The following is a 25,129-nucleotide window of genomic DNA, read 5'->3' as shown; positions in this document are numbered from 1 at the left end:
TCATTTCTTCTGGAACTAGATTTCAAATTTGGGGAGGGGGAGGATGGACAGGGGAAAGACGTGGTCAGGAGAAGCCAAAGATGTCCAGATGTGTAATTTCCTTGCGTGTTTGCTGTTAAAATGTCCACCGGCCAACTCCGTCAAATGTGCCAGCAATGTCACATGACCTACGAGCTTCCCACAGGCGTCTGGTCGGCAACTGCGAGAACAGATTGCTGGAGTAGATGGGCCTTTGGTCGGATCCAGCACTTTGCCTCTTCTTAAGTTCTCAGGTTATGACAGTTTTAAAAAATGGCGATTGGAGAGACGACTGTTTTTGTCCAAAGCCACACAGAGAATGATCTGGCTGAGTACAGCTTCAGATTCAGGCCCAGCAGTTCAAATCTAACATTTTGGCTGTTGCCCTGTGTTGGTTTTCATGACAGCAGCACACATATGTAAAGGTAAAGGGGCCCCTGATCATTAGGTCCTGTTGTGAGCGACTCTGGGGTTGCGGCGCTCATCTCGCTTTATTGGCCAAGGGAGCCGGCGTACAGCTTCCGGGTCATGTGGCCAGCATGACTAAGCCGCTTCTGGCAAACCAGAGCAGCGCACGGAAACGCCGTTTACCTTCCCGCCGGAGCGGTACCTATTTATCTACTGGCACTTTGACACGCTTTTGAACTGCTAGGTGGGCAGGAGCAGGGACCGAGCAACGGGAGCTCACCCCGTCGCGGGGATTTGAACCGCCGACCTTCTGATCGGCAAGTCCTAGGCTCTGTGGTTTAGACCACAGCGCCACCTGCGTCACATACACACACTCAAATGATGCTTGCATCTGCAAGGACAAGATGCGTCCTCCTCCTGGCTCCTGCTGCCTTGTCCAAAACTGAAGATGTGATGGGAGACCTTTTTGCTTCTTATAATTCTAGGAGTGTAGCTGTTAACGGGTGCTGAAGGTTTTTAGGAGACCCTCTTTCCTTCCACAGAGCTACAATTTCCCGAGGTCCTGGAGAAGGAGGAATTTCAATCTTTTGGGGATGTCTGGGAAATCCTATTCTGTGCTTTGCTTTTGCCTGATTTGTAGGATCACATCTCAGCTGAATGAGCTGAGTTACGAACATGCCTTTCGCCTGTCCATACAGACCCTTCATTCCCCATCCCCCTATTTGTTCTGAGTCACAATTAAACTAGAAATTTTTGATTCAGGTAGCTAGCCATGTTGGTCTGACGCAGTCGGAAAAAATTATAATTGTCCAGTAGCACCTTAAAGGTAAAAGTAAAGGGACCCCTGACTGTTAGGTCCAGTTGCGGACGACTCTGGGGTCGCAGTGCTGATCTCGCTTTACTGGCCGAGGGAGCTGGCGTACAGCTTCTGGGTCATGTGGCCAGCAGGACTAAGCCGCTTCTGGCGAACCAGAGCAGCGCACGGAAATGCCGTTTACTTTCCCACCGGAGTGGTACCTGTTTATCTACTTGCACTTTGATGTGCTTTCGAACTGCTAGGTTGGCAGGAGCTGGGATAGAGCAATGGGAGCTCACCCTGTTGCGGGGATTCGAACCACCGACCTTCTGATCAGCAAGTCCTAGGCTCTGTGGTTTAACCCACAGCACCACCTGCATCCCATAGTAGCACCTTAGAGACCAACTAAGTTTGTTCTGGGCATCTAAGGTGCTACTGGACAATTTCTTTATTTATTTGTAAGCATTTACCTGCAAAGGGCAGAAAGAAGGCAGTTTTATCATTCATTTTTAAATTTTATTTTAAAAGAGGCTGCCTGCTTCCACGTAAAGTCCCACCCATCCATGCAGGATACTTTAAATTGCTGGTAAGACTTTTAATGTAATTTGGCGTCTTTCATCTAGCTAGAAGGCTGATCGTTTTAAATTTCCGCCTCCACTCTGGGCACCGATAGTCGGAAAATTGAGAAAACCTTTGAAAGGGTGGAGGTGGTGATGAGGCGAAGAGTCGAGACCCCAGCTGCTCCTTTGAGACAACCTAAGTCAGCAGTGGCGTAGCGTGGGGGGTGCAGGGGGGGCCGGCCGCACCAGGCGCAACATCTGGGGGTTAGGGTGAGGGGGCGCAAATCCACGGGTTAGGGGGTGCAAATTACTTGCCTTGCCCCGGGTGCAGCGTTAAAGCACATCCTGTAGGAATGAACCGTGGAGAAGGTTTTGCATGGGCTCTCTTGAGTAATTGCATGGAATATCTAATTGCGCAGAGTCTCTAATTGCACTGGGTGTCTAATTTAGTAGGTACTCTTCTGAAAGAGCCTCCCTTTCCCTTCTGCAGGGAAAGTTGCAGGCAAGAGCATTTGGGACGGGGCGAATGGCCCCCGCCTCTTCCTTCGCTGTTTCTTGGCTCTGTGGCGCATTAGCACATCTGGAAATACTTCCTTGCCTCTTCAGCTGTGAGTGGAACTGAGCAAATCTGTTTCAGATGCTCTATGGAGACAGCAGTCACCACTTCACCCCCTCCCTCTCTCAGAGAGAGAGAGAGACCAGGGTTGGCTGCAGCAAAAAACGAACTTTCATCACTGTGTGGGGGGAAATGGGAGGCCTTTCCTAAGCTCTAAGACAAAGAAAAAGTCCAGCGCGTTCCTTCTCCTTCGTTGGGGGACTCCAACACTAGAGTTGCCTTGCAGGGCACCGTGGCTTCACAAGCACAGGCAAAGAGTGCTTGAATTGCCCCAGATTCGCTGTCTGATGCTTTTGCAAAGAGCCAAAAGAAGGCAGCAGGGAGATTCTGGAAGGGAAGGGGCCAAATGGCAAAAGCAGAATGCGGAAAATAAAAGGGACCTGTCGATTCAAACCTATCTAACCTGATTTTGCTGCTTTATTGTTCTGTTTCCACACCCTGTAAAAAACCACAACAACATCACAACCCAAGGTCCTTATGTCAGAGGTGGTTTTATGGTAGTGCGACTGGTTTGACCATAATTGGTGCCGCACTGCAGGGGGCACCACCACCACCACAACAACAATTTATTATTTATACCCCGCCCATCTGGCTGAGTCTTGCCAGCCACTCTGGGCGGCTCCCAAGCGAGTGTTAAAAACAACACAGCATTAAATGTTAAAAACTTCCCTAAACAGGGCTGCCTTCAGATGTCTTTTAAAGATAGCTGCTTATTTCCTTGACATCTGGTGGGAGCACGTTCCACAGGGCGGGTGCCACCACCGAGAAGGCCCTCTGTCTGGCTCCCTGTAACCTCGCTTCTCGCAGTGAGGGAACCGCCAGAAGGCCCTTGGCGCTGGACCTCAGTGTCCAGGCAGAACGATGGGGGTGGAGGCGCTCCTTCAGATATACTGGACCGAGGCCGTTTAGGGCTTTCAAAGTCAGCACCAACAATTTGAATTGTGCTCGGAAACGTACTGGGAGCCAATGCAGATCTCTCAGGACCGGTGTTATGTGGTCCCAGCGGCCACTCCCAGTCACCAGTCTAGCTGCCACATTCTGGATTAGTTGCAGTTTCCGGGTCACCTTCAAAGGCAGCCCCACGTAGAGCGCATTGCAGTAGTCCAAGCAATGCTGTAGAAAGGAGAGCAAGATGCAAGGGGCTGTCAGATTTTAGCGTTGCACAGGGCACCACTGATATTTGAATGTCCAAGTCAGGCTACAGATGCAGAATGCCAAGGGTGTAGGTAGAGAGTTCAAGAACTGCATCAGAAATCAAGAAGTAAAGGGTCCAAATCAAGAGAAGTAATAGTACCACTCTATTCTGCCTTGGTCAGAACATGTATGTCCAGTTCTGGGCACCACAATTTAAGAAGGACATTGACAATCTGAGATGTGTGCAGGGGAGGGCAACCAAGATGGTCAAGGGTCTGGAAACTAAGCCATATGAAGAACAGCTGAAGGAACTGGGTATGTTTAGCCCATGAAAGAGGAGACTGAGAGGAGAGCCATATTCAGATATCTTGAGGGCTGTCATGGGGAAGTTGGAGCAAGCTTGTTTTCTCCTGATGGTAGGACCTGAAGCATTGGCTTCAAGTTACAAGAAAGGAGACTCTGACCAAACATCAGGAAGAACTTTCTGACTGGAAGAACTGTTGGGCGGTGGAATGGTTTCCCTCGGAAGGTGATGGGCTCTCCCAGCACAGTTATGAGTTTGGTGGGAGTAGTCTGTAGGCCAAGACTCTTCTTACCCCTGGATCCAGCAAGTGTTAGAACCCAGACGGGCTTCCTGATGGGGGGGGGGATGGCCTGGGTGATGGGCCATTAAGGGGAACAAAGGAAGTGGATCTGTGTGAGATGGGAAATGACAAATAGGTGACCCTCCTCCCTCAACTGGATGGTAGCTAGAAAAAGACAAAGATGAGAGCTGAGAGTTCGGTGTTGTGAGCTAGAAGCAAAGTGGGGGGGGAGGGGCAGAGAGAGAACAATGTTTGATTTCTGTTTGAATCCAAGGCTGTGACTATGGGAGAAACAAGACTTTCCTGGGGGGTTGATGCTGTGAGCTCCTCCATCACAGGCTCACAGTATATATATATGTGTGTGTGTGTAAATAAACCATATATCATAAAGACACCACAGTCTCTGCTGTGCCATATTCCCAAAGGAAACATGGACCCTGGGGAAGCGCAGCTGGTACCCCCAGAACATCACACTGCTCAGAGATTGGGGGGGCACGTAGAAGTATGCTGTGTCCCCTGTTTGAAATGCAAACAGGGGACACAGAAAGGGCTGAACTCCTCAATGCCTTCTTTGCCTCAGTCTTCTCCGATAAGGAAAACAATGCCCGACCTGAAGAATTTGGAGCAAATGATTCAGCAAAGGAAACACAGCCCAGAATAACTAAGGAGATAGTACAAGAATACTTGGCCAGTTTAGATGTATTCAAGTCTCCAGGGCCAGATGAACTGCATCCAAGAGTATTAAAAGAACTGGCAGATGTGATCTCAGAACCACTGGCAGTCATCTTTGAGAATTCCTGGAGAACAGGCGAAGTCCCGGCAGACTGGAGGAGGGCAAATGTTGTTCCTATTTTCAAAAAGGGGGAAAGAGAGGACCCAAATAATTACTGCCCAGTCAGTCTGACATCAATACCAGGGAAGATTCTGGAGCAGATCATTAAGCAAACAGTCTGTGAGCACCTAGAAAGGAATGCTGTGATCACCAATAGTCAGCATGGATTTCTGAAAAATAAGTCATGTCAGACTAACCTGATCTCGTTTTTTGACAGAATTACAAGCCTGGTAGATGAAGGGAACGCAGTGGATGTAGCCTACCTTGATTTCAGCAAGGCATTTGACAAGGTGCCCCATGATATTCTTGTAAAGAAGCTGGTAAAATGCGGTCTTGACTATGCTACCACTCAGTGGATTTGTAACTGGCTGACTGACCAAACCCAAAGAGTGCTCATCAATGGTTCCTCTTCATCCTGGAGAAGAGTGACTAGTGGGGTGCCACAGGGTTCTGTCTTGGGCCCGGTCTTATTCAACATCTTTATCAACGACTTGGATGATGGACTCAAGGGCATCCTGATCAAATTTGCAGATGACACCAAACTGGGAGGGGTGGCTAACACCCCAGAGGACACTTCAAAACGACCTTGACAGATTAGAGAACTGGGCCAAGACAAACAAGATGAATTTTAACAGGGAGAAATGTAAAGTATTGCACTTGGGCAAAACAAATGAGAGGCACAAATACAAGATGGGTGACACCTGGCTTGAGAGCAGTACATGTGGAAAGGATCTAGGAGTCTTGGTTGAACACAAACTTGACATGAGTCAACAGTGTGACGCGGCAGCTAAAAAAGCCAATGCAATTCTGGGCTGCATCAATAGGAGTATAGCATCTAGATCAAGGGAAGTAATAGTGCCACTGTATTCTGCTCTGGTCAGACCTCACCTGGAGTACTGTGTCCAGTTCTGGGCACCACAATTCAAGAAGGACACTGACAAACTGGAACGTGTCCAGAGGAGGGCAACCAAAATGGTCAAAGGCCTGGAAACGATGCCTTATGAGGAACGGTTAAGGGAGCTGGGCATGTTTAGCCTGGAGAAGAGGAGGTTAAGGGGTGACATGATAGCCATGTTCAAATATATAAAAGGATGTCACATAGAGGAGGGAGAAAGGTTGTTTTCTGCTGCTCCAGAGAAGCGGACACGGAGCAATGGATCCACACTACAAGAAAGAAGATTCCACCTAAACATTAGGAAGAACTTCCTGACAGTAAGAGCTGTTTGACAGTGGAATTTGCTGCCAAGGAGTGTGGTGGAGTCTCCTACTTTGGAGGTCTTTAAGCAGAGGCTTGACAACCATATGTCAGGAGTGCTCTGATGGTGTTTCCTGCTTGGCAGGGGGTTGGACTCGATGGCCCTTGTGGTCTCTTCCAACTCTATGATTCTATGATTCTATGATTCTATGATTCATGTTCAGTTTCCTCTCTCTTTTCCTTAGCATGGGGTGTCTGACAGGGAATTGGTGCTGCTGGAAAAATCTGCTTTCCAAAAACCCAGTCCGGAAGGCACCAGGTTATGAAATGGTGCTGCTAAGGATAGACATATTGAGGGACAAGCTCACAAAAGAAAACCTTGCATAAATTTAAACCTGTAATGCAGTGCTTTAACTGCAACACAACTGCCCCCAAAGAGCAGTTGTGGTAACCTTGTAATTCCTGATTCCTGGCCCAGCTGACAAACACAGAAAAACATCCCCGCTCCCAGGTCATTTCCTCCTTCCCATTTCCCATTTATCTTGTTCCTTTATCCTCCTCCTTATCTGGATGTTGGGGGAATGATGACTGGATTTTTAACAATTCCACAAAGGCTCCCAACAAGAATGTGGTTTAATTATGAGATTCCTCCATAGTTTTATAACTCCCAAAGGGATAATGTATCAGGTTTGTCTTCTAGTTTCGGTCATAATTCTTCTCCTTCCTTCCTATTATGACTTACTGCTACAGATTTGAAAAGTCTCATTAGGAACATTCCTGACCAGTGAAAAAGAAAAGTTACGGAAAATGTTCGTGGACACCCACATCTCTTAGGATCTTCTTTCTCTTTGGCGACTACTTGTAACCGAGTAAGATTGTCTTCCACAAACACGGTATTAACAATGAGTCCGTAAGTGACTGTGGAGGCCAATTCCTGATCCACATGTCATTCCACAGTGGGGACATAGGTTTCCGGGCAGGAGTTCATCATGGTGAAGGTTTGCCAAGCGTGCCTTCCTCTTAGCACGTTTCTCCCTTGTGTCCTGAATTCGAGTGTCTTCAAAGCCCAGGACACCTTTGGTAAAGGCTGTTCTCCAATTGGAGCACTTGCAGGCCAGTGTTTTCCAGTTGTCAGTGTTTATACTACATTTTTTTAGATTCGCCTTGAGAGAGTCTTTGAACCTCTTTTGTTGACCACCAGCATTGCACTTTCCATTTTTAAGTTCGGAATAGAGTAGTTGCTTTGGAAGACGATCATCAGGCATCCGCACAACATGACCAGTCCAACGAAGTTGATGTTGAAGAATCATTGCTTCAACACTGGTGATCTTTGCTTCATCCAGTACACTGGCATTAGTTCGCCTATCTTCCCAAGTGATGTGTAAGATTTTTCAGAGACACCGTTGATGGAATCTTTTGAGGAGTTGGAGATGGCGTTTGTAAGCTTGACAGTATTTTGCAGGAGGGATCTGAGTACACACTGGAACTTGAGATTTGTGCAATCGAAGTGGATTAAAGCACTCTTATTTCATAATTTTATTTGATAGAATTTAAATACCACTTGAGTGTAGAAAACCTCAAGGCGATTTACGAAAAAGAACAAGACACTGTTGCCCTAGTGCAACAAATCCACCTGAAAAAAAGAATCAGACTTGTTGCAATTTGGAAAGGTAATGGGGAAATTGCACTGAGAAGTGTGGAATGAGCGGTTAGCCGGGAGACTTAGTTGCAAATCAGGGTTAATGCTTATTTTCATATAACCTCTCCATAAACAAATAAGAACAAATGCTCAGAAAATACTGGATATAATCCAAGCTTTTTGCAAGCAAATCAGGATGGATGCTGAACAAACAGGTCACCTTTGGTTAGTGGGAAGCAGGAGGACACACTCTTGATGCAATGTTCCCCCCAAAATAGGCTGTTTGAAGTTTGTCTGGCTCCTGTATAGTTCATAGATAGGGATGGGGGGCGGGGGGAGAATTGCCTTTAGTTCCCATTTAATGGTGAACCTACCAGATTTGTACTTTGCGAAACAATATGCAAAACAAAGCGCAGCTCACCTACAAAATTCACATTTGTCTGAATCTTGCAGTGTGGTTCTCCAGACAAGTAATGTATATAAAATGCATATACTGGGTTAAAGTGTGTGAGAGAGAAAAATGCACATATTTGTGGAAATAGCACTCAAAAACGCATAATACTGGGGGAAATTGCTTTGGAAAAATGTGTGTGTTAGGCAAAGCTGCATATGAAATTGTACATCGTAGGAGGAATTCACATTAGGATGCTGGTGGGTTTTCTGAGGACATTAAAAAAAGGCCTGATGTAGAAATACGAACAACTGACTTTAAGGCTGGAAAAGTGAAGAACTGAAATTGTCAGATTCACCCATCCTTACTCAGACTGAGAGGTAAACTTGGAGCCACGACTTCTGTGTAGATTTTGAACCCCAGGAGCAGATTTCTCTGCAGAAATTAACCTCTGGCTTCCGCTTTAATGTTTCAAAATGAAATAAAATGTGATGTAGTTAGAGAATTAAATAAATGGCTAAGACTTGCTATGGTCTCTGAAAATCTGAAGGTCTCTCTCTCACTTGCTATTTAATTAACTATTGTACAGTAATTTACTGCTCTTGACTACAGACCTAAATGATTTAGCTTGGGGTATTGTGGGTACATATTTCATCCTGTGGCGATGTCTGACTTAAAAAGTTTAATGTGCCTTTAATTACAGAGCTCTAATGAGGTGACAATGAAATTATTAGTCTGTTTTTCACTTGCAGAGGGCTCTTAGGCTAAAGGTTTAGAAGAGCATTAAGCACCATCTCTTTGGCGAAGGGATTTCAATGCTGAACATTTCCATTCTTCGAGCTCCCATCTTGATTCAAAATGGTGGCCGGTGTCCCAATGTTGACAGAAGCTGCTGCCCTCACCTTGGGATCCCTCGTGTCGAATTTGAAATCAGCACAGTTTGGACCATTCACTCCAAAAATTAGCTGAATCATAGAATCATAGAGTTGGAAGAGACCACAAGGGCCATCGAGTCCAACCCCCTGCCAAGCAGGAAACACCATCAGAGCACTCCTGACATATGGTTGTCAAGCCTCTGCTTAAAGACCTCCAAAGTAGGAGACTCCACCACACTCCTTGGCAGCAAATCCCACTGTCAAACAGCTCTTACTGTCAGGAAGTTCTTCCTAATGTTTAGGTGGAATCTTCTTTCTTGTAGTTTGGATCCATTGCTCCGTGTCCGCTTCTCCGCAGCAGCAGAAAACAACCTTTCTCCCTCCTCTATGTGACATCCTTTTATATATTTGAACATGGCTATCATATCACCCCTTAACCTCCTCTTCTCCAGGCTAAACATGCCCAGCTCCCTTAGCCGTTCCTCATAAGGCATCGTTTCCAGGCCTTTGACCATTTTGGTTGCCCTCCTCTGGACACGTTCCAGTTTGTCAGTGTCCTTCTTGAATTGTGGTGCCCAGAACTGGACACAGTACTCCAGGTGTGGTCTGACCAGAGCAGAATACAGTGGCACTATTACTTCCCTTGATCTAGATGCTATACTCCTATTGATGCAGCCCAGAATTGCATTGGCTTTTTTAGCTACCGCGTCACACTGTTGGCTCATGTCAAGTTTGTGGTCAACCAAGACTCCTAGATCCTTTTCACATGTACTGCTCTCAAGCCAGGTGTCACCCATCTTGTATTTGTGCCTCTCATTTTTTTTGCCCAAGTGCAATACTTTACATTTCTCCCTGTTAAAATTCATCTTGTTTATTTTTGCCCAGTGAAATCACACCACGGTCACATTTTGGACTGCCATCTTGATTCAAAATGGCGGCCGGTGTCCCAACATCAACAGGAAACCTCAGGAACCCTCAAGCCCAGCTTGGCAATGATATCGCAAGAGAATGGACACCTGGAAAAACAATTTTCCAAAATATATAGTAAACGACAACTCCAAGTTCCACTAATGTGGAGTTGGATGCAGCAGGCATACCCTTAGAATGAACAAAATATAATAAGGAAGTTGTTTTTGGCGCCAAAACTGAGCAGAACTCACACACCCCTGTAATTGTCAACACCAACTTTGTTGGACTGGTCATGTTGTGCGGATGCCTGATTATCGTCTTCCAAAGCAACTACTTGAAAATTGAAAGTGTCATGTTGTTGTTTAGTCGTTTAGTCATGTCCGACTCTTTGTGACCCCCTGGACCAGAGCACACCAGGCCCTCCTGTCTTCCACTGCCTCCCGCAGTTTGGTCAGACTCATGTTTGTAGCTTCGAGAACACTGTCCCACCATCTCGCCCTCTGTCGTCCCCTTCTCCTTGTGCCCTCCATCTTTCCCAACATCAGGGTCTTTTCCAGGGAGTCTTCTCTTCTCATGAGGTGGCCAAAGTATTTAGGGCTGGGGTAGGGAGATTTCTGCAGTTGCTGTTGCTAAATAATTGGGAATCACAAACCCTTGATAAACTCCTGCGAATCCCCTTCTGCCAATAAGCCCCAGTTCTCCTTCTGCCTAGCCTGATGTAGAGGAAAAAAATATTGGGGAGGGAGGGGGGACTCTGGTTTCAGGCCATTTAGGCTTTTATAGGTCAAAACCAGGGCCTTGGATTGTGCTTGGATACTAACAGCAAGCTGAGACCTTCGGGTACAGGGTGGTATAGAAATTAAATTATTATTATTATTATTATTATTATTATTATTATTATTATTAATAATAATAATATAATATCAAGTCACTGTGATATATTGAGGCCTATTGGCTCCAGTCAAATGCTTGGCTCCCCAAACTGGTGCTGTTACAGGTAATACCGTTTGCCTTCTGCATCTGTAAGAAATCGATTTTTAGCCTGGTGACTTCGGAACTCCCTGCCTCTTGATATTAGGCAGACGCCTTCACTGGATTCTTTTTGGTTGAAAAAATTTTTTGCTTAAAAAGCTGAACCACATAGCTAGAATGCTGATCTCTTTTTTAAAATTTATAGCTGGTTTTAATTGCTTGAATGTTTTAATTAATTTTTACAGGTTTTTTTTTAAAGTGGTATATAAATTTTATGAAACAGATAAAAATAAAAGAAAGGGGCAGGAGCTCCCTCCCCTGTTTCCCTGGCAGGAGTTTCTTTCTCACGCCCACCTGGGGATTCCTCATTCCGGTCTGACTTGGCCTGATAGTTTCATGGGTGTGGCAGCTGCGCATTCCTCCGAGAAATCAGCTTACATGCACATGGCAGTTCTCACCCCCTTGTGCCACGTTGTGAAGCAGACGTGAAACTGCTTGCTGTTTGCTTGGCTGTAGCTAAGCACCTAATTGCAACCCTACCTGCAAGCGTAGCAGAAGTACAAATGGGTACCTGGAGTAACAGGCTCTCAGCATGACCCTTCACGGCCTAGGACCCTCGTACCTATGGGACCGCCTCTCCCGGTATGCCCCGCAGAGGACCTTAAGGTCCATAAATAGCAACACTCTAGAGGTCCTGGGCGTTTAGGAAGTCAGATTAGCCTCAACCAGGGCCAAGGCCTTCTCAGTGGTGGCTCCGGCCTGGTGGAATGCTCTGTCTCATGAGACCAGGGCCGCTGCGGGATCTGATTTATTTCCACAGGGCCTGTAAGACAGAGTTGTTCCACCTGGCCTTTGGCTTGGAATCAACTTGATCCCCTTCCCTTCCCCTCCTTCCTTTTTCCTTTCTCCTTCTGTGATGCAACTCCTATTTGGGGACTTCCCTGGCTTTTTTTCTGGCCCACGTAGGACCAGTCTGGATAGTTAGCCTTGGTGAAGATTTGACATTTTCATCCCCAAAAAGTTTTTGATTTGAATTCCTACTGAAATGAGGCTGCATTTTAATGTTGTACTAAATCTTGTTTTAAAGTTGTATTTTAATCAATTGTTTTTACCTGGTGTTAGCCGCCCTGAGCCTGGTCTTGGCGGGGGAGGGCAGGGTATAAATAAAATTTGTTGTTGTTGTTGTTGTTGTTGTTGTTGTTGTTGTTGTTGTTGTTGTTGTTATGATGCAATGGCTTTGAAGCTGGTTAAAGTGGGTTCTGGACTGCCATCACATCAAAGGTCAATCAATTGTCTGCCAGTCAACTAATTCATCAATTCATTAATCTGTTGAATTTAAAGTCTGGGTTTTGGGAAACCAGGCATTATTAATCATATTTTATTCCGCATTTCCTCCAGGGGCGGTGTACATAGCCAAGGGCCAGGAAAGCAGGCATGCCATTAGCGACTGCAGAAATCTCAATTACCTACCTTTGCAGAAAGGCGATGAGGGAAGCTTTCCTGGCCAAACTTTGGTGTTGCAAGAAACTGTGGCAGTGGGACCTTGCTTGTCGAATGTAATCCGTTCCGGAAGACAACCAAGGTGCAATGAGTGGTCGGCAATTTAAATGGAGAAAATAGAGAAATGCGCCTTGAAAGCCGTTTGTCTTCCGAGGCGTGTTCAAAAACAGAAGCATTTAGTTCCAGGTTTCTAAATAAATAAACATATATATTTTTTATTTATACCCCACCCTTCCCGGTTCAGAAAACCGAGCTCAGGGCGGCTAACAACAAATTTAAAACACTTAATTGATGCAACAACAACAAAAAAAAAACAGCATAAAATACAGTATAAAACGTGAATAACGATAAATTCAGAATTCAAAAATCATTTTGGGGGGAAATCCATCCAATAAACATTAGGTGATCCCCAGGACTAGCTGGCTAAATTAGTCCTATTTGGGCCAGCGAGGAGACCAGGGGAGAATGAGCTGTGGGTTTTGGGTTCTGAATCGTTTGGCTTCTGAGATGCCCTATTAGAAAAAGGTGGCAGCTTCTTGCCTTGCAGGGGGTTGGACTAGATGTTCCTTCGGTTCCCTTCCAACTCTGCTGTTCTACTTATCTATGATTTGTAGGCAGAGAGGATTTATATAGAACGTCAAGGAAGGCATTGGAGCAGGTAGGTATGAGACAAGACTGCCGCTTCAGTTTTATTATTATTATTTACCGTATTTTTCGCTCTATAGGGCACACTTTTTCCCCTCCAATGCAGGCTCCTTGGCTTCAGTGATAGCAACGGGAAGCCTCCGAAGCCTGCGCTCCGGAGGCTTCGCATTGCTTTCGCTGAAGCCTGAAGAGTCTGGTCTTTGAGGCTGGCGGAGGGGGAAAGCAGCGTTTCCCCCCACCGCCAACCCCACGAGCTCGGTCGAAAAGCCCGCAGGAGCTGCACGCTCTTTAAAGGATGCGCGGCTCCTGTGGGCTTTTGCGGGAGATGGGGGAATTCCCCCACCTCCCATAATAGCAGGGAGAAGGTCTGGGAGAAGCACACAGCCTGCGTGCAGCCTGTCCGCTGCTCCCAGAGCTGGGGGGGGGGGAATCATATTTTCCCCCTTGATTTCCCCCTCTGAAAACTAGGTGCGCCCTATGGTCAGGTGCGCCCTATAGAGCGAAAAATACGTCAGGAAGTTCTTCCTAATGTTTAGGTGGAATCTTCTTTCTTGTAGTTTGGATCCATTGCTCCGTGTCCACTTAGTGAGCATTCTTCCTGGTTTATTTGAGGGGAGGTTGCATACTGACGGACATTCATCCTGAGTCGCTTGTACAATGGTTATGTGTTTCCCTGCTAATAATTTGTTCATTCCAGACCTTTCAGAGCATCCACCTGTTGTTTTCGTAGCTGCAGAAAGCCCCCCTTTTTTTAAAAAAGAAGTGGATTTCTTGCCCCAGGGCTTTAATCATGCAAACCTAAATTTCCAGTGTTCAATTATTATTATTTATTGCATTTCCTTTCCAAGGAGCTCAAGGCTGCCTGCACACTTCTCCCCCTCCTTCATTTACCGTATTTTTTGCACCATAACACTCACTTTTTTCCTCCTAAAAAGTAAGAGGAAATGTCTGTGCGTGTTATGGAGGGAATGCCTACGGGTGGCATGCCTACGGATTTTCCTCCTCTAAAAACTACGTGCGTGTTATGGTCAGGTGCGTGTTATAGAGCGAAAAATACGGGAATTCTCACAACAAGCCTGTGAGGCAAGTTAGGCCGACAAGCAGTAATTGGCCATGGGACACCCAGGGAGCTCCGCAGCCGAGTGGAGATTCGAACCCTGATCTCCTAGGTCCTAGCCTGACACACACGGCTCTCTTGTGTCCCGTTTGAGTTGCACCTGCGATATGCTGGCTATCTGCTGGTGACCTTCAGAATCATAAATGGGAAACTGAAATAAGCCGCAACCCTAAGCATTCTTAAAAGTTTATTTTGGCAAAATCAAAGAAGTCGAATGCAAGGGACAAAGTTTCCCCTCCTCCAAAGTGAGCTTTGTCCCTTCCATGTCTGCCTGTGGTCGGCTGCTAAAGGCCTGTAAAACAGGCAAAACCCCAAAAGGGCCTGGGGACATGCAAGACGCAATAAATAGTAGGGTAAATAAACACGACGCGTTTTCATAACGCAGCTGGTGTTTACTGGGAAACTGCCTTGATTCCAATTAGGGATGAATCTGAGATTCAGTTGGTGTTTTAAGGGTGATCCTACCCGAATCTGCACTTTCTGAAACTTTGCAAATCTAGGCACAGCCACCCATCAAAATTCACACATCTCTGAATTTTGCAATGCAGAACAACAATGCAGAAGGAATAAATGCATCAAAAAGTTGGGGAAAGTCCTTGGGGTGGGGGGAGAGAGAAGGGATAGGGGGGTGATTTGGGTTTTTGTTTCGTTTTTTGCTTTTTCCCATTATGTGACGTCATTATGTCGACTGAATATAAAATTGTAAAATCTAATTAAAAAATACTTTTTAAAAAATAAATTTTGCAATGCAGCTCTCCTGCCGAGTAACATGCAACTTTTTCAAAAGGGCACTTACTGGAGCAAAGTGTGCATAAAAACGCATATGTTATGTTAGTGAAACTAGCATGCACTGTATTATATCTTTTTATCTACTTCGTATTATTTATATGCCTTTTGATTGCAAAAAAGCCCCCCCCCCAAAAAAAAACCCCACTCAAAGCAGTTTATGAAAGAGATAAAACGATCAGGAAAAATAACAGCAATAATTTAAAACCTTCCAAAACAACAGCCGACTAAAAGCAGATCAAAATCCGCACCAGCTTTCTAAACATCCCATCAGGCTTGTCGAAACACAAATGCTTTGAGGCAAAATTGCTTTGCGAAATGTGTGCAGCTGGGAGAAATTTGCACTAGAAGGCTGACAAAGTTGCATGAGGAACTTGGAAATAAATAAACCATGAACTGGTGTGAAAAATGAACTCAGGAAATGGAAAATAAGAAATGGAGAGAAGCCAAAATTTGTCAGATCTGTCCATCCACCTTCAGTCCCGGGAGAGGGATTCCCTGCAGCAGCTCTTAGTCCTTTCTGACTTTCACTGGTTCCCTTTTGCAGAAGTTGATTTTCGTTTCCTGGTAAGGCAGGACAAATTCCACCTGTGGCTCTTTTCACCTTTCTGCAGACAAGGCAGGTGGATCTTGGAGCGGCTCTGGGTAGATGCAACCAGGAAGTCGCAGCCGCCTTGCCTGGACAAGCAGCCAGCCAGCCGCCCACACTCCTGCTCAGAGTTTGCGCCAAGGAGCTCCGGAGCCCTTCCTTGCCCTGCCGAGAATGGGCCCTTTCCTGCGCTAGGGGGGCGAGCAACACACGTTAGCCTGGAGGACTCGGCTGCTTTCTCAAGGTGAGTGTTGCTGGCTGTCTTTTTCCACCTGCACAGAGGGAGCAGAAAATTGGTTTTGGCTGGAATGAATGAGACAGAGCTGGCAAGCCCAGAGATTTGGCCTCTCCCTACAGATCTGGCTGGGTGGCGATGAAGAGACACTCTGTGCATGCCCAGGGCTGGTTTGTTTTCTTCCTCTCCTCCTCCTCCTCCTCAGGGTGCTCTTTGCTGTCCTGTTTTTACCTGGTGTGTTGTTCTGATAAGACAGGAACATCCCTGCTCTTCCTCCTTAGCTGATAAAATCATGTCTGTCTCTTCCAGCACATTCACACTATTGTCACTGCCTTGAATTGAGTCAGAGCGCTGCTCCATCGAGCTCAGTATTCTGAGACTGGCAACAGCGGCTCTCTAGGGTCTCAGGGTCACTGCCAGCCTTACCTGGAAAACCCAGGTATCAGACTGGGACGTTCTCCATGCAAGGATGCTTTTTGTTGTTTAGTCGTTTAGTCGTGTCCGACTCTTCGTGACGCCCTGGACCAGAGCACGCCAGGCACTCCTGTCTTCCACTGCCTCCCGCAGTTGGGTCAAACTCATGCTGGTAGCTTCCAGAACACTGTCCCACAATCTCGTCCTCTGTCGTCCCCTTCTCCTTGTCCCCTCCATCTTTCCCAACTTCAGGGTCTTTTCCAGGGAGTCTTCTCTTCTCATGAGGTGGCCAAAGTCTTGGAGCCTCAGCTTCAGGATCTGTCCTTCCAGTGAGCACTCAGGGCTGATTTCCTTCAGAATGGAGAGGTTTGATCTTCTTGCAGTCCATGGGACTCTCAAGAGTCTCCTCCAGCACCAGAATTCAAAAGCATCTGTTCTTCAGCGATCAGCCTTCTTTATGGTCCACCTCCCACAAAAATGCCAGGGCTCCTCTTGCAATAAGAACTCTCCCGTGGGAACAGATCAAAAGCCCATTGAGTCCGGAATCCTCTTTCCTACATCAGCCAACGAGAGGCCTTCACAATCTTGAGGTGTGGCTGTGAATTTGAAGGTTTCACTTTTGCCTCTGATTGAACCAGGACCCAGCCTTTGACAAACATGGTGTTTCAGACAGCAGTGCCCATCAACCCCAGGCAGCAGATGGGTCTAAGCTCGTAGCCAGTGGCTCATCTTATGGCAGGCAGTTCCACATGGTGTTTCCCCCTGCCAATTTTTAAAATTGATTTTACAAATTATAACCAAATTATTGCCAAATTAATGCAGTTTTATTTGAGTGGCTTCCCACTCGCTGTTGTCAATGTGTCCTTAGCTTCCAATTTTACCTCCTCGAATGTTTTAAATTTCCTCCAATTCTACATGTTCCCCACATGTGACGTTTCTCACACTTAAATAGCATTGTGTCTTAGAAAGTGTCCAGTCATCCCACTCCGACAGGTTGTCACTTTGCCATCTCAACCAGGGACATACGCCGCATATATGAATCTCAAGTACCACTTGCGGCTAGCACCCTCGTCGTATTGTTTTACATCATAGATAGCAACTTGGTGATAGAACTGCTTGGTGCAACGTTAAGGCAGATCTGGTCCAGATTTGGTGCTCGCCTGGAGCAGAGACACAGGTGGATAACATAGGGAGATGGAAGGGAGGCAGCCCTTGCTGGCTGCATAGCAATTTCTCTCATGGCGCTGAGATTAGAGAAGCAAATTGCACCTCATCTAATTTCCATCTCTCTTTATTAATCCCCATGAACCTGGTGGGCAGTGGGGGGAAAGGAGCACACCGAGATCATCCAATAACACGTTAGTGAGATAATTTAATGTAATTTCCTGCCTCTCAGGCAAGTCTTGGCATTCCAACTGAGGCCTTGGAGCTGGGAAGAAGTCTTTGCCCTCAATCGTCCCCAAATAAGAGGGGCAAAGGACACAGCTGGGCCCAGGGATGTCTTAAGAATATGCGTTGCTGGGGTGCAAAGATCTGCCTGGCTCCCCTGGACTCAACTCTTGGGCCCTGGACCCTCAGCCTGGTGCCCCTGAGACCCCAGCGCCCATGTGCCCCACACCCCTAGGGCCTATGGGTAAGACGGCCCTCTTTTCGGCTAGTAATCCCTAAGGCCACCTCATCCTTTGATCTGCCCCATGCGTTCTGTCCACACACGAGCCAGTGTGGCCCAGTGGTTAGAGTGTTGAACAAGGACCTGGGAGATCAGGGTTCGAATATTCTCTCTGCCACGAAGCTAACTGGGTGATCTTGGGCCAGTTGCTTACTCTCAGCCTAACCCACCTCACAGGACTGTTGTGAAAGGTGAGGTATAAACTCAATAAATAAGTAAATAGAATAATGTTGTTGTCCAATCCATAGCACAACTGCACTTGGAATACTGTGTACAGTTGTGGCTGCTGCACCTAAAATATATTATTATTATTAATAATAATAATAATAATAATAATAATAATAATAATATTGTAGAGCAGGGAAAGGTTCAGGCGAGGGAACTGAAATGGCCAAAGGGATGGAGCAAGTCCTCTAGTGGGGAAAGCGGCAGCCTGGGAGGGGGGCTTTTTATTTCAGAAAAAAATGGTACATAAAAGGAGGGGCAAGATTAGTTTATAAAATTAGGCCCAGAGAATGTGCATAGAAAAGTTTTCCTCCTCTCCATCGTAAAGCTGGAATGTTGGAAGGTACAAGACAAAATAAAGGACTTCTTCATGGAGTGCAGAGTTAAACTGTGGAACTCCCTGCCACAGTGATGCCCACCAACCTAGATTGCTTTAGAAGAGGATTAGACAAATTCACGGAGGAGGAGAGGGCTCTGTGTGGTTACTGGTCACAATGGCTATTTTCTCCCTCCACTGTTGGAAGCTGAAAGGTGCTTGCTAGCAATTACAGGTGGGGAGAGCTCTGCTGTTGCACCCAAGTCCTGCCTGCGAACTTCCCATGGACACCTAGCTAGCTGCCGTGAGAACAGGATGCTGGGCTAAAGAATTGGTCTCTTGTTATAATAATATCATAATTTATTATTTATACCCCACCCATCTGGCTGGGTTCCCCCAACCACTCTGGGAGGCTGCCGATCAAAAGGTCGGCGGTTTGAATCCCCGCGACAGGGTGAGCTCCTGTTACTCGGTCCCTGCTCCTGCCAACCTAGCAGTTTGAAAGCACCTCAAAGTGCAAGTAGATAAATAGGTACCGCTCTGGCGGGAAGGTAAATGGCATTTCCATGCGCTGCCCTGGTTCACCAGAAGCGCCTTAGTTATGCTGGCCACATGACCCGGAAGCTGTACGCCGGCTCCCTCGGCCAGTAAAGCAAGATGAGCGCGGCAACCCCAGAGTCGGCCACGACTGGACCTAATGGTCAGGGGTCCCTTTACCTTTACCTTTAGTCTATTAAACATTAAAAGCTTCCCTAAACAGGGCTGCCTTCAGATGTCTTCTAACTGTCTGGTAGTTGTTCTTCTCTTTGACATCTGGTGTGAGGGCGTTCCACAGGGCGGGTGCCACTACTGAGAAGGCCCTCTTCCTGGTACCCTGTAACGTGGCTTCTTGCAGTGAGGGAACCGCCAGAAGGCCCTCAGTGCTGGACCGATGGGGGTGGAGACGCTCCTTCAGGTCTGCTGGGCCGAGGCCGTTTAGAGCTTTAAAGGTCAGCACCAGCACTTTGAATTGTGCTTGGAAACATACTGGGAGCCAATGTAGGTCTTTCAAGACTGGTGTTATGTGGTCTTGGCGGCCACTCCCAGTCCCCAGTCTAGCTGCCGCATTCTGGATTGTTATATCTTTATAGGGCGAAGAACAGATAGGAGAGATTTAACAAGAGTTGGAAGGGATTCCGAGAGACATCCAGTTGATCTAGTAGGAGATGTTTCTCCTTGCAGGGTGAAGTTTGACATTCTGTAGGGACGTAGAGGGCCGCTTAATTTGTCACCCTTTGACTAATCGGCTTTTCCAACTCCTGGCAGCAGGGAGCTGTGGCCAATCCCAGACGATGTCCCTGTGTGAGATGCACAGCCATAATGCAGTGACTGTGTGCACACATAGAGCCTTTTGCACCACTAAAAACACATAAAGTGTGACGTGGACCCAGGGAACAGAGCAAATTGCAGGGCAATCCTATTCATTGTATGTGAATCCCGCAGAATTCTTTGCAGCTTACTCACAAGGTGGCAGGAAGGCAGCCTGAGTCAGCTTAGGAAACAACAACAACAACAACAACAACAACAACAAATTTTTTATACCCTCCCATCTACCCTCCCCCAGCCACTTTGGGTGGCTTCCAAAAAAACACTAAAATACAATAATCTATTAAACATTAAAAGCTTCCCCGAACAGGGCTGCCTTCAGATGTCTTCTAAAAGTTTGCTGGTTGTTTTCCTCTTTGACATCTGAAGGGAGGACATTCCACAGGGCGGGTGCCACCACCGAGAAGGCCCTCTGCCTAGTTCCCTGTAACTTGGCTTCTCGCAGCAAGGGAACTGCCTGAAGGCCCTCGGAGGTGGACCTCCGTGTCCGGGCAGAACGGTGGGTTCTTTTTGATGTGGGCAGTGGCATGAACGTGTCCAGAGGAGGGCAACCATAATGGTCAAAGGCCTGGAAACGATGCCTTATGAGGAACGGCTAAGGGAGCTGGGCATGTTTAGCCTGGAGAAGAGGAGGTTAAGGGGTGATATGATAGCCATGTTCAAATATATAAAAGGATGTCACATAGAGGAGGGAGAAAGGTTGTTTTCTGCTGCTCCAGAGAAGCGGACACAGAGCAATGGATCCAAAGTACAAGAAAGAAGATTCCACCTAAACATTAGGAAGAACTTCCTGACAGTAAGAGCTGTTTGACAGTGGAATTTGCTGCCAAGGAGTGTGGTGGAGTCTCCTACTTTGGAGGTCTTTAAGCAGAGGCTTGACAACCATATGTCAGGAGTGCTCTGATGGTGTTTCCTGCTTGGCAGGGGGTTGGACTCGGTGGCCCTTGTGGTCTCTTCCAACTCTATGATTCTATGATTCTATGAAATACTTGCTAACTGTGAAACCGTTAAGTCAGTGTTCGGGTACAGCACTGGAGATAAAAGCAGAAGGCAGCGTAAGGATCCACTCTGATGCTATGCCTTTCCCCATTTTGCTTTGGGTATAAATCCATAAATCTGCTGGCAGGCTGCCGAGCGGTCATTCTGCGCCTGGTTGCCTGGGCTGAATTTCCTTGCACTGTCTCGGGCTCTTGATTCATCTAGCTCTGTTGCCTACACTGGCTGGCAGCGGCTTGTCAAGGTCCTTCCTCCAGAGGAGTCTTCCCAAACCCGGGGGCTGGACCTGGGACCTTTGGTGTGCAAAGTCGGTGCTGTTCCACACAGCTACAGCCAACCAGGAAATCAGAATCACAGAACGATAGAGTTGTGAGGGACCCTCAAGGGGCATTTAGTCCAACCCCTCTGTGATGCAGGGATGACAGCCAAAGGATTCCTGACATCTAGAAGATACGTTCAAAAATACAATAATAGTTTTGACTCTGTGTTAGCATTCGAGTGATAAAGGAAGTAAAAGGAGGTGGATAACAATTAAGGATTTATTAAGTTTTCAGAATGTATTGGAAAATTTATATAGAAAGGTTTATTGTTTTGTGTACATTCGGTTGTAAGATAAAACATATGCGAAGGGACTTGACACGAAGTCAAAATTGAAAAGATTTTGTAAGGTAACAGGGGGGAAATGTTTACTTTCATTATTATCAATTTTGTGTGTGTGTGTGTGTGTGTGTGTGTGTGTGTGTTTGTATGGAATGTTTGGGAGGAAATAAGACGGTAAATAACAAATAAACTAAATATTGATGTATGTAATTTTTATTTCTCGGTTGTGTGTGGTGGTAGTGTGGTAGTGGTGTTTTTTGTAACATGGAATCATTCAATAAAAATTATTCTTAAACACAAAAGGGATCCCTGGCAGCTGGCCATCCGACCTCTGCTTAAAAACCTCGCAAGAAGGAGAGCCCTCCGCTAATCCATCAGATTCCTCTCTTTCGCCTCTTCACCCTTTTCTTCCTTTCCGACACCGGCATTTGTTCGCCAGCCAGCCAGAACTGGGAGTGACAATCAACAAGCCACGGCTGCTCTGCTGCAGATCACACACTGCTCCCTTGGGCTCACCCAAACCGGATAGTCCTGTTTGTCGTTTACAGGAGACGCCTCTTGGGTGACTTCAAATACAGCCTCTTCTTCCTGGTGGGTCCCTGGGCTGGACTCCTCTCAGTCCCAGGAGGAATAAAGGACATCTCTCTCTTCTTAAAAAAGCAATCGCAATCTCCCAAGGACGCCTGCCGGCCGCTTTGCATCTGTGCCTCCTCCTCCTCGCCTCTGTTATTCATCCAGCGCTCCTTTTCCTAATCTCCTGTTCCTCTTTGAAGAAGCGTGAGCAGGCAGCCAGGGCGTTCATTCATCTTTTTCTTCCAGGGACATGTGTCAGGGTCATAGGACGGATGGGCGGAGAGGGAGAGAGAAAGCGAGAGTGGGATGTCCAGTTTAAAGGTCCTACTTGGGCATTGGCTCTCCAGCCCTCATAGAGTCCTAGAATTGCAATTCTAATAATAAATAAATAAATATTTGTGCCCCGCCCATCTGGCAGGCTTCCCCCAACCACTCTGGACAGCTTCCAACAAAGATTAAAAATACATCAAAATGTCACACATTAAAAACTTCCCTGAACAGGGCTGCCTTCAGATGTTTTCTGAATGTCAGGTGGTTATTTATCTCTTTGACATCTGGTGGGAGGGCGTTCCACAGGGCAGGTGCCACTACCGAGAAGGCCCTCTGCCTGGTTCCCTGTAGCCTCCCTTCTTGCAGTGAGGAAACCACCAGAAGGCCCTCATCGCTGGACGTCTGTGTCCGGGCTGGACGATGGAGGTGGAGACGCTCCTTCAGGTCTACTGGACTGAGGCCATTTTGGGCTTTAAAGGTCAGCACCAATACTTTGAATTGTGCTCGGAAATGTACTGGGAGCCAATGTAGGTCTTTCAAGACCGGTGTTATGTGGTCTCGGCGGCTGCCCCCAGTCACCAGTCTAGCTGCCGCATTCTGGATTAGTTGTAGTTTCTGGGTCACCTTCAACATGTCCAGTTTAAAGGTCCCACTTGGACACTGGCTCTCCAGCCTTCATAAGAATCCTAGAATTGCAATTCCAAGGCTGCTGTGGCCAACATCTTTGAACCATCCGCTTCCTGCGTCAATGCTGTTAAATTCCTCTTGAAAGTCAATAATCTGGGAGACAGAAACACCACACCCACCCTGCTGTATTCAAACCTTTTAGCTGCAGGTGACTTTGATGGGCAATTGGGGTTCTCCACCACTGAGCCATTATGGGCCAGTAGACAGCCAGTAGGGGGTTGAGTGTTGGACTGTGACCAGGAAGAGACAGGGTCTCACTTGATCCTGAAGCTCCCTGGATCTTGGGGGCCAGTCCCAATGCCTCTCAGCCTAACCGAACGGCCTCGTAGGGTTGTTGTGGGTATGAAATGAGGAGGGGGATAACCATGTCTGTTGCCTTGTAGAAAAAGTTGGCACATCGATTCAAATAAAATAAAATTTGCGCAGATTTAAAGCCTTCTGTTGGCCTGTGCTTTATAGAACACCCTCCCACCAGATGTCAAAGAGAAAAACAACTACAGTGGTACCTCGGGTTACAGATGCTTCAGGTTACAGATTCCGCTAACCCAGAAATAGTACTTCGGGTTCAGAACTTTGCTTCAGGGTGAAAACAATTCATGCGGCGGCAGCGGGAGGCCCTACGAATTATGTCTTGGAGCCTCAGCTTCAGGATCTGTCCTTCCAGTGAGGACTCAGGGCTGATTTCCTTCAGAATGGAGAGGTTTGATCTTCTTGCAGTCCATGGGACTCTCCAGAGTCTCCTCCAGCACCAGAATTCAAAAGCATCAATTCTTCGGCGATCAGCCTTCTTTATGGTCCAGCTCTCACTTCCATACATCACTACTGGGAAAACCATAGCTTTTACTATACGGACCTTTGTTGGCAAGGTGATGTCTCTGCTTTTTAAGACGCTGTGTAGGTTTGTCATTTCTTGGGCGAGGTATAAATAATAAATTACTACTACTACTACTACAACCATTATATTCCTGCCTATTGATATGTAGCAACTGCCTTTAGCTGTTCTCTTTCCGGCGCCTGCTAAAAGCGTTCTTGTTTAGGCAAGCCCACCCAGATCCTTAGAAAGCTGGTGTGGTTTTAATCAGTTTTAGTATTTTAACTTTTTATGTTTCAGAGTATGCTTCTAAACCTTTCTTGTGATACGATACGATAGAGCCATTTCCGAGCCTCGGGAGGAGAGGGTGTTGCGGGGTTGGCCCCTCCCACAAGCGCGGGGCTGGAGTTTAGCCCCGCGAGAGCCAGGGAATCCCCGGGGGCGTGCCTCCCCGCCTTCCCCCTGCCCGCCAATAGGCGGGCCGGGGGGGGGCGTGGCCTGGGCTATTTAAAGCCAGGCACGCCCCGGGATCTCCCTCTTCCCCCTCGGCAGCAGAGAAGTTTTTTCCCAGCCCACCCACCCTTAGGTTAGGCAGTCTTGACATTGCTATGGACTTCGGTTGGTCGCCGCAAGGGGCCTGGTAGGAATTTTTCCAAGTTGGCGACTTTGCAGCCTTTTGGTTTTTTCGCCTACCTCGTAGCAAATCGTCACAACTTTCACGGTTTTGGCGGTTAGGCATTGGCAGGGGTCTATTGTTATGCAAATGGATGGGGGGGAAGGACACGCCATCACCTTCCCCCGAGAAAAGGGTAGTCCGGTAGAGGACTCCGGGGGCGTTTGCCTTGTCCGAGACCTAGTAAGGTGAGGGCCGCCGGCACGCCCACGAGCTGTGACACCCGTGGGGGTCCTAGCTGGCGTACTCCAGCAGGACACCCCCACGGTTTGTGTTCAACCCTTCCCGGTTCCCATGCCGGGTAGTCATAGGAGCCAATGCCTAGGGCCAATACCTTCAATTCTGTAATCAATAAAGTTGTGGCCATTTACGCCCATTAACCTTAACTAACGTGTCCTGTGTCTTCATTTCATTGGGGGAGGGAACTTGCCACGCAATCTTTATTGTCATTGTCCCATACAGAACAACGAATTGCTTTTTGTTTTTTTGCAACCAAGCAGTATATAAATTTTATCAAACAGATGAAAGAAACAAACCATTCCTCTCTTTCCCCTCTCAGTTTCGCTTCCCTCCTTTCCCGCGAGTGTATGGCTCCTTCGCTGGAAGAGAAGACAGAGACTGCAACCTCTCCCAGGCCCCCGCCTGCCCCCCATGTGTGGGGCTTGGGGGCTGTGGCTTCCGTTGCCCCCCTTATCTTGCTGCTGCTGCTCTGCTTCCCCTTCAAAAGGT

General features: G+C 47.1%; 1 protein-coding gene across 3 annotated transcripts in view; it reads left to right on the top strand.

Moving 5' to 3' along the window:
- Window positions 1-15,184: 15,184 nt before the first annotated feature.
- The window catches only part of LOC309529481 (uncharacterized protein), a 43,461-nt gene continuing 33,516 nt past the window's right edge, over window positions 15,185-25,129 (top strand). The window contains exons 1-2 of one of the 3 annotated variants that reach the window (XM_082217731.1): window positions 15,186-15,810; window positions 24,960-25,127. In XM_082217731.1, coding sequence (XP_082073857.1) covers window positions 15,413-15,810; window positions 24,960-25,127 — 566 coding nt within the window. In that variant the 5' untranslated portion in view covers window positions 15,186-15,412. Of the gene's footprint in view, window positions 15,811-24,959; window positions 25,128-25,129 lie in introns of all 3 variants that reach the window. The other 2 variants (XM_082217730.1, XM_082217732.1) reach the window with 2 other exon arrangements.

The sequence above is a fragment of the Podarcis vaucheri genome, assembly GCF_965113315.1.
Source record: "Podarcis vaucheri genome assembly, chromosome: 3".
Taxonomy (NCBI): domain Eukaryota; kingdom Metazoa; phylum Chordata; class Lepidosauria; order Squamata; family Lacertidae; genus Podarcis; species Podarcis vaucheri.
The sequence above is the reverse complement of the archived record's forward strand: the minus strand, read 5'-3'. Positions and strand labels throughout refer to the sequence as shown.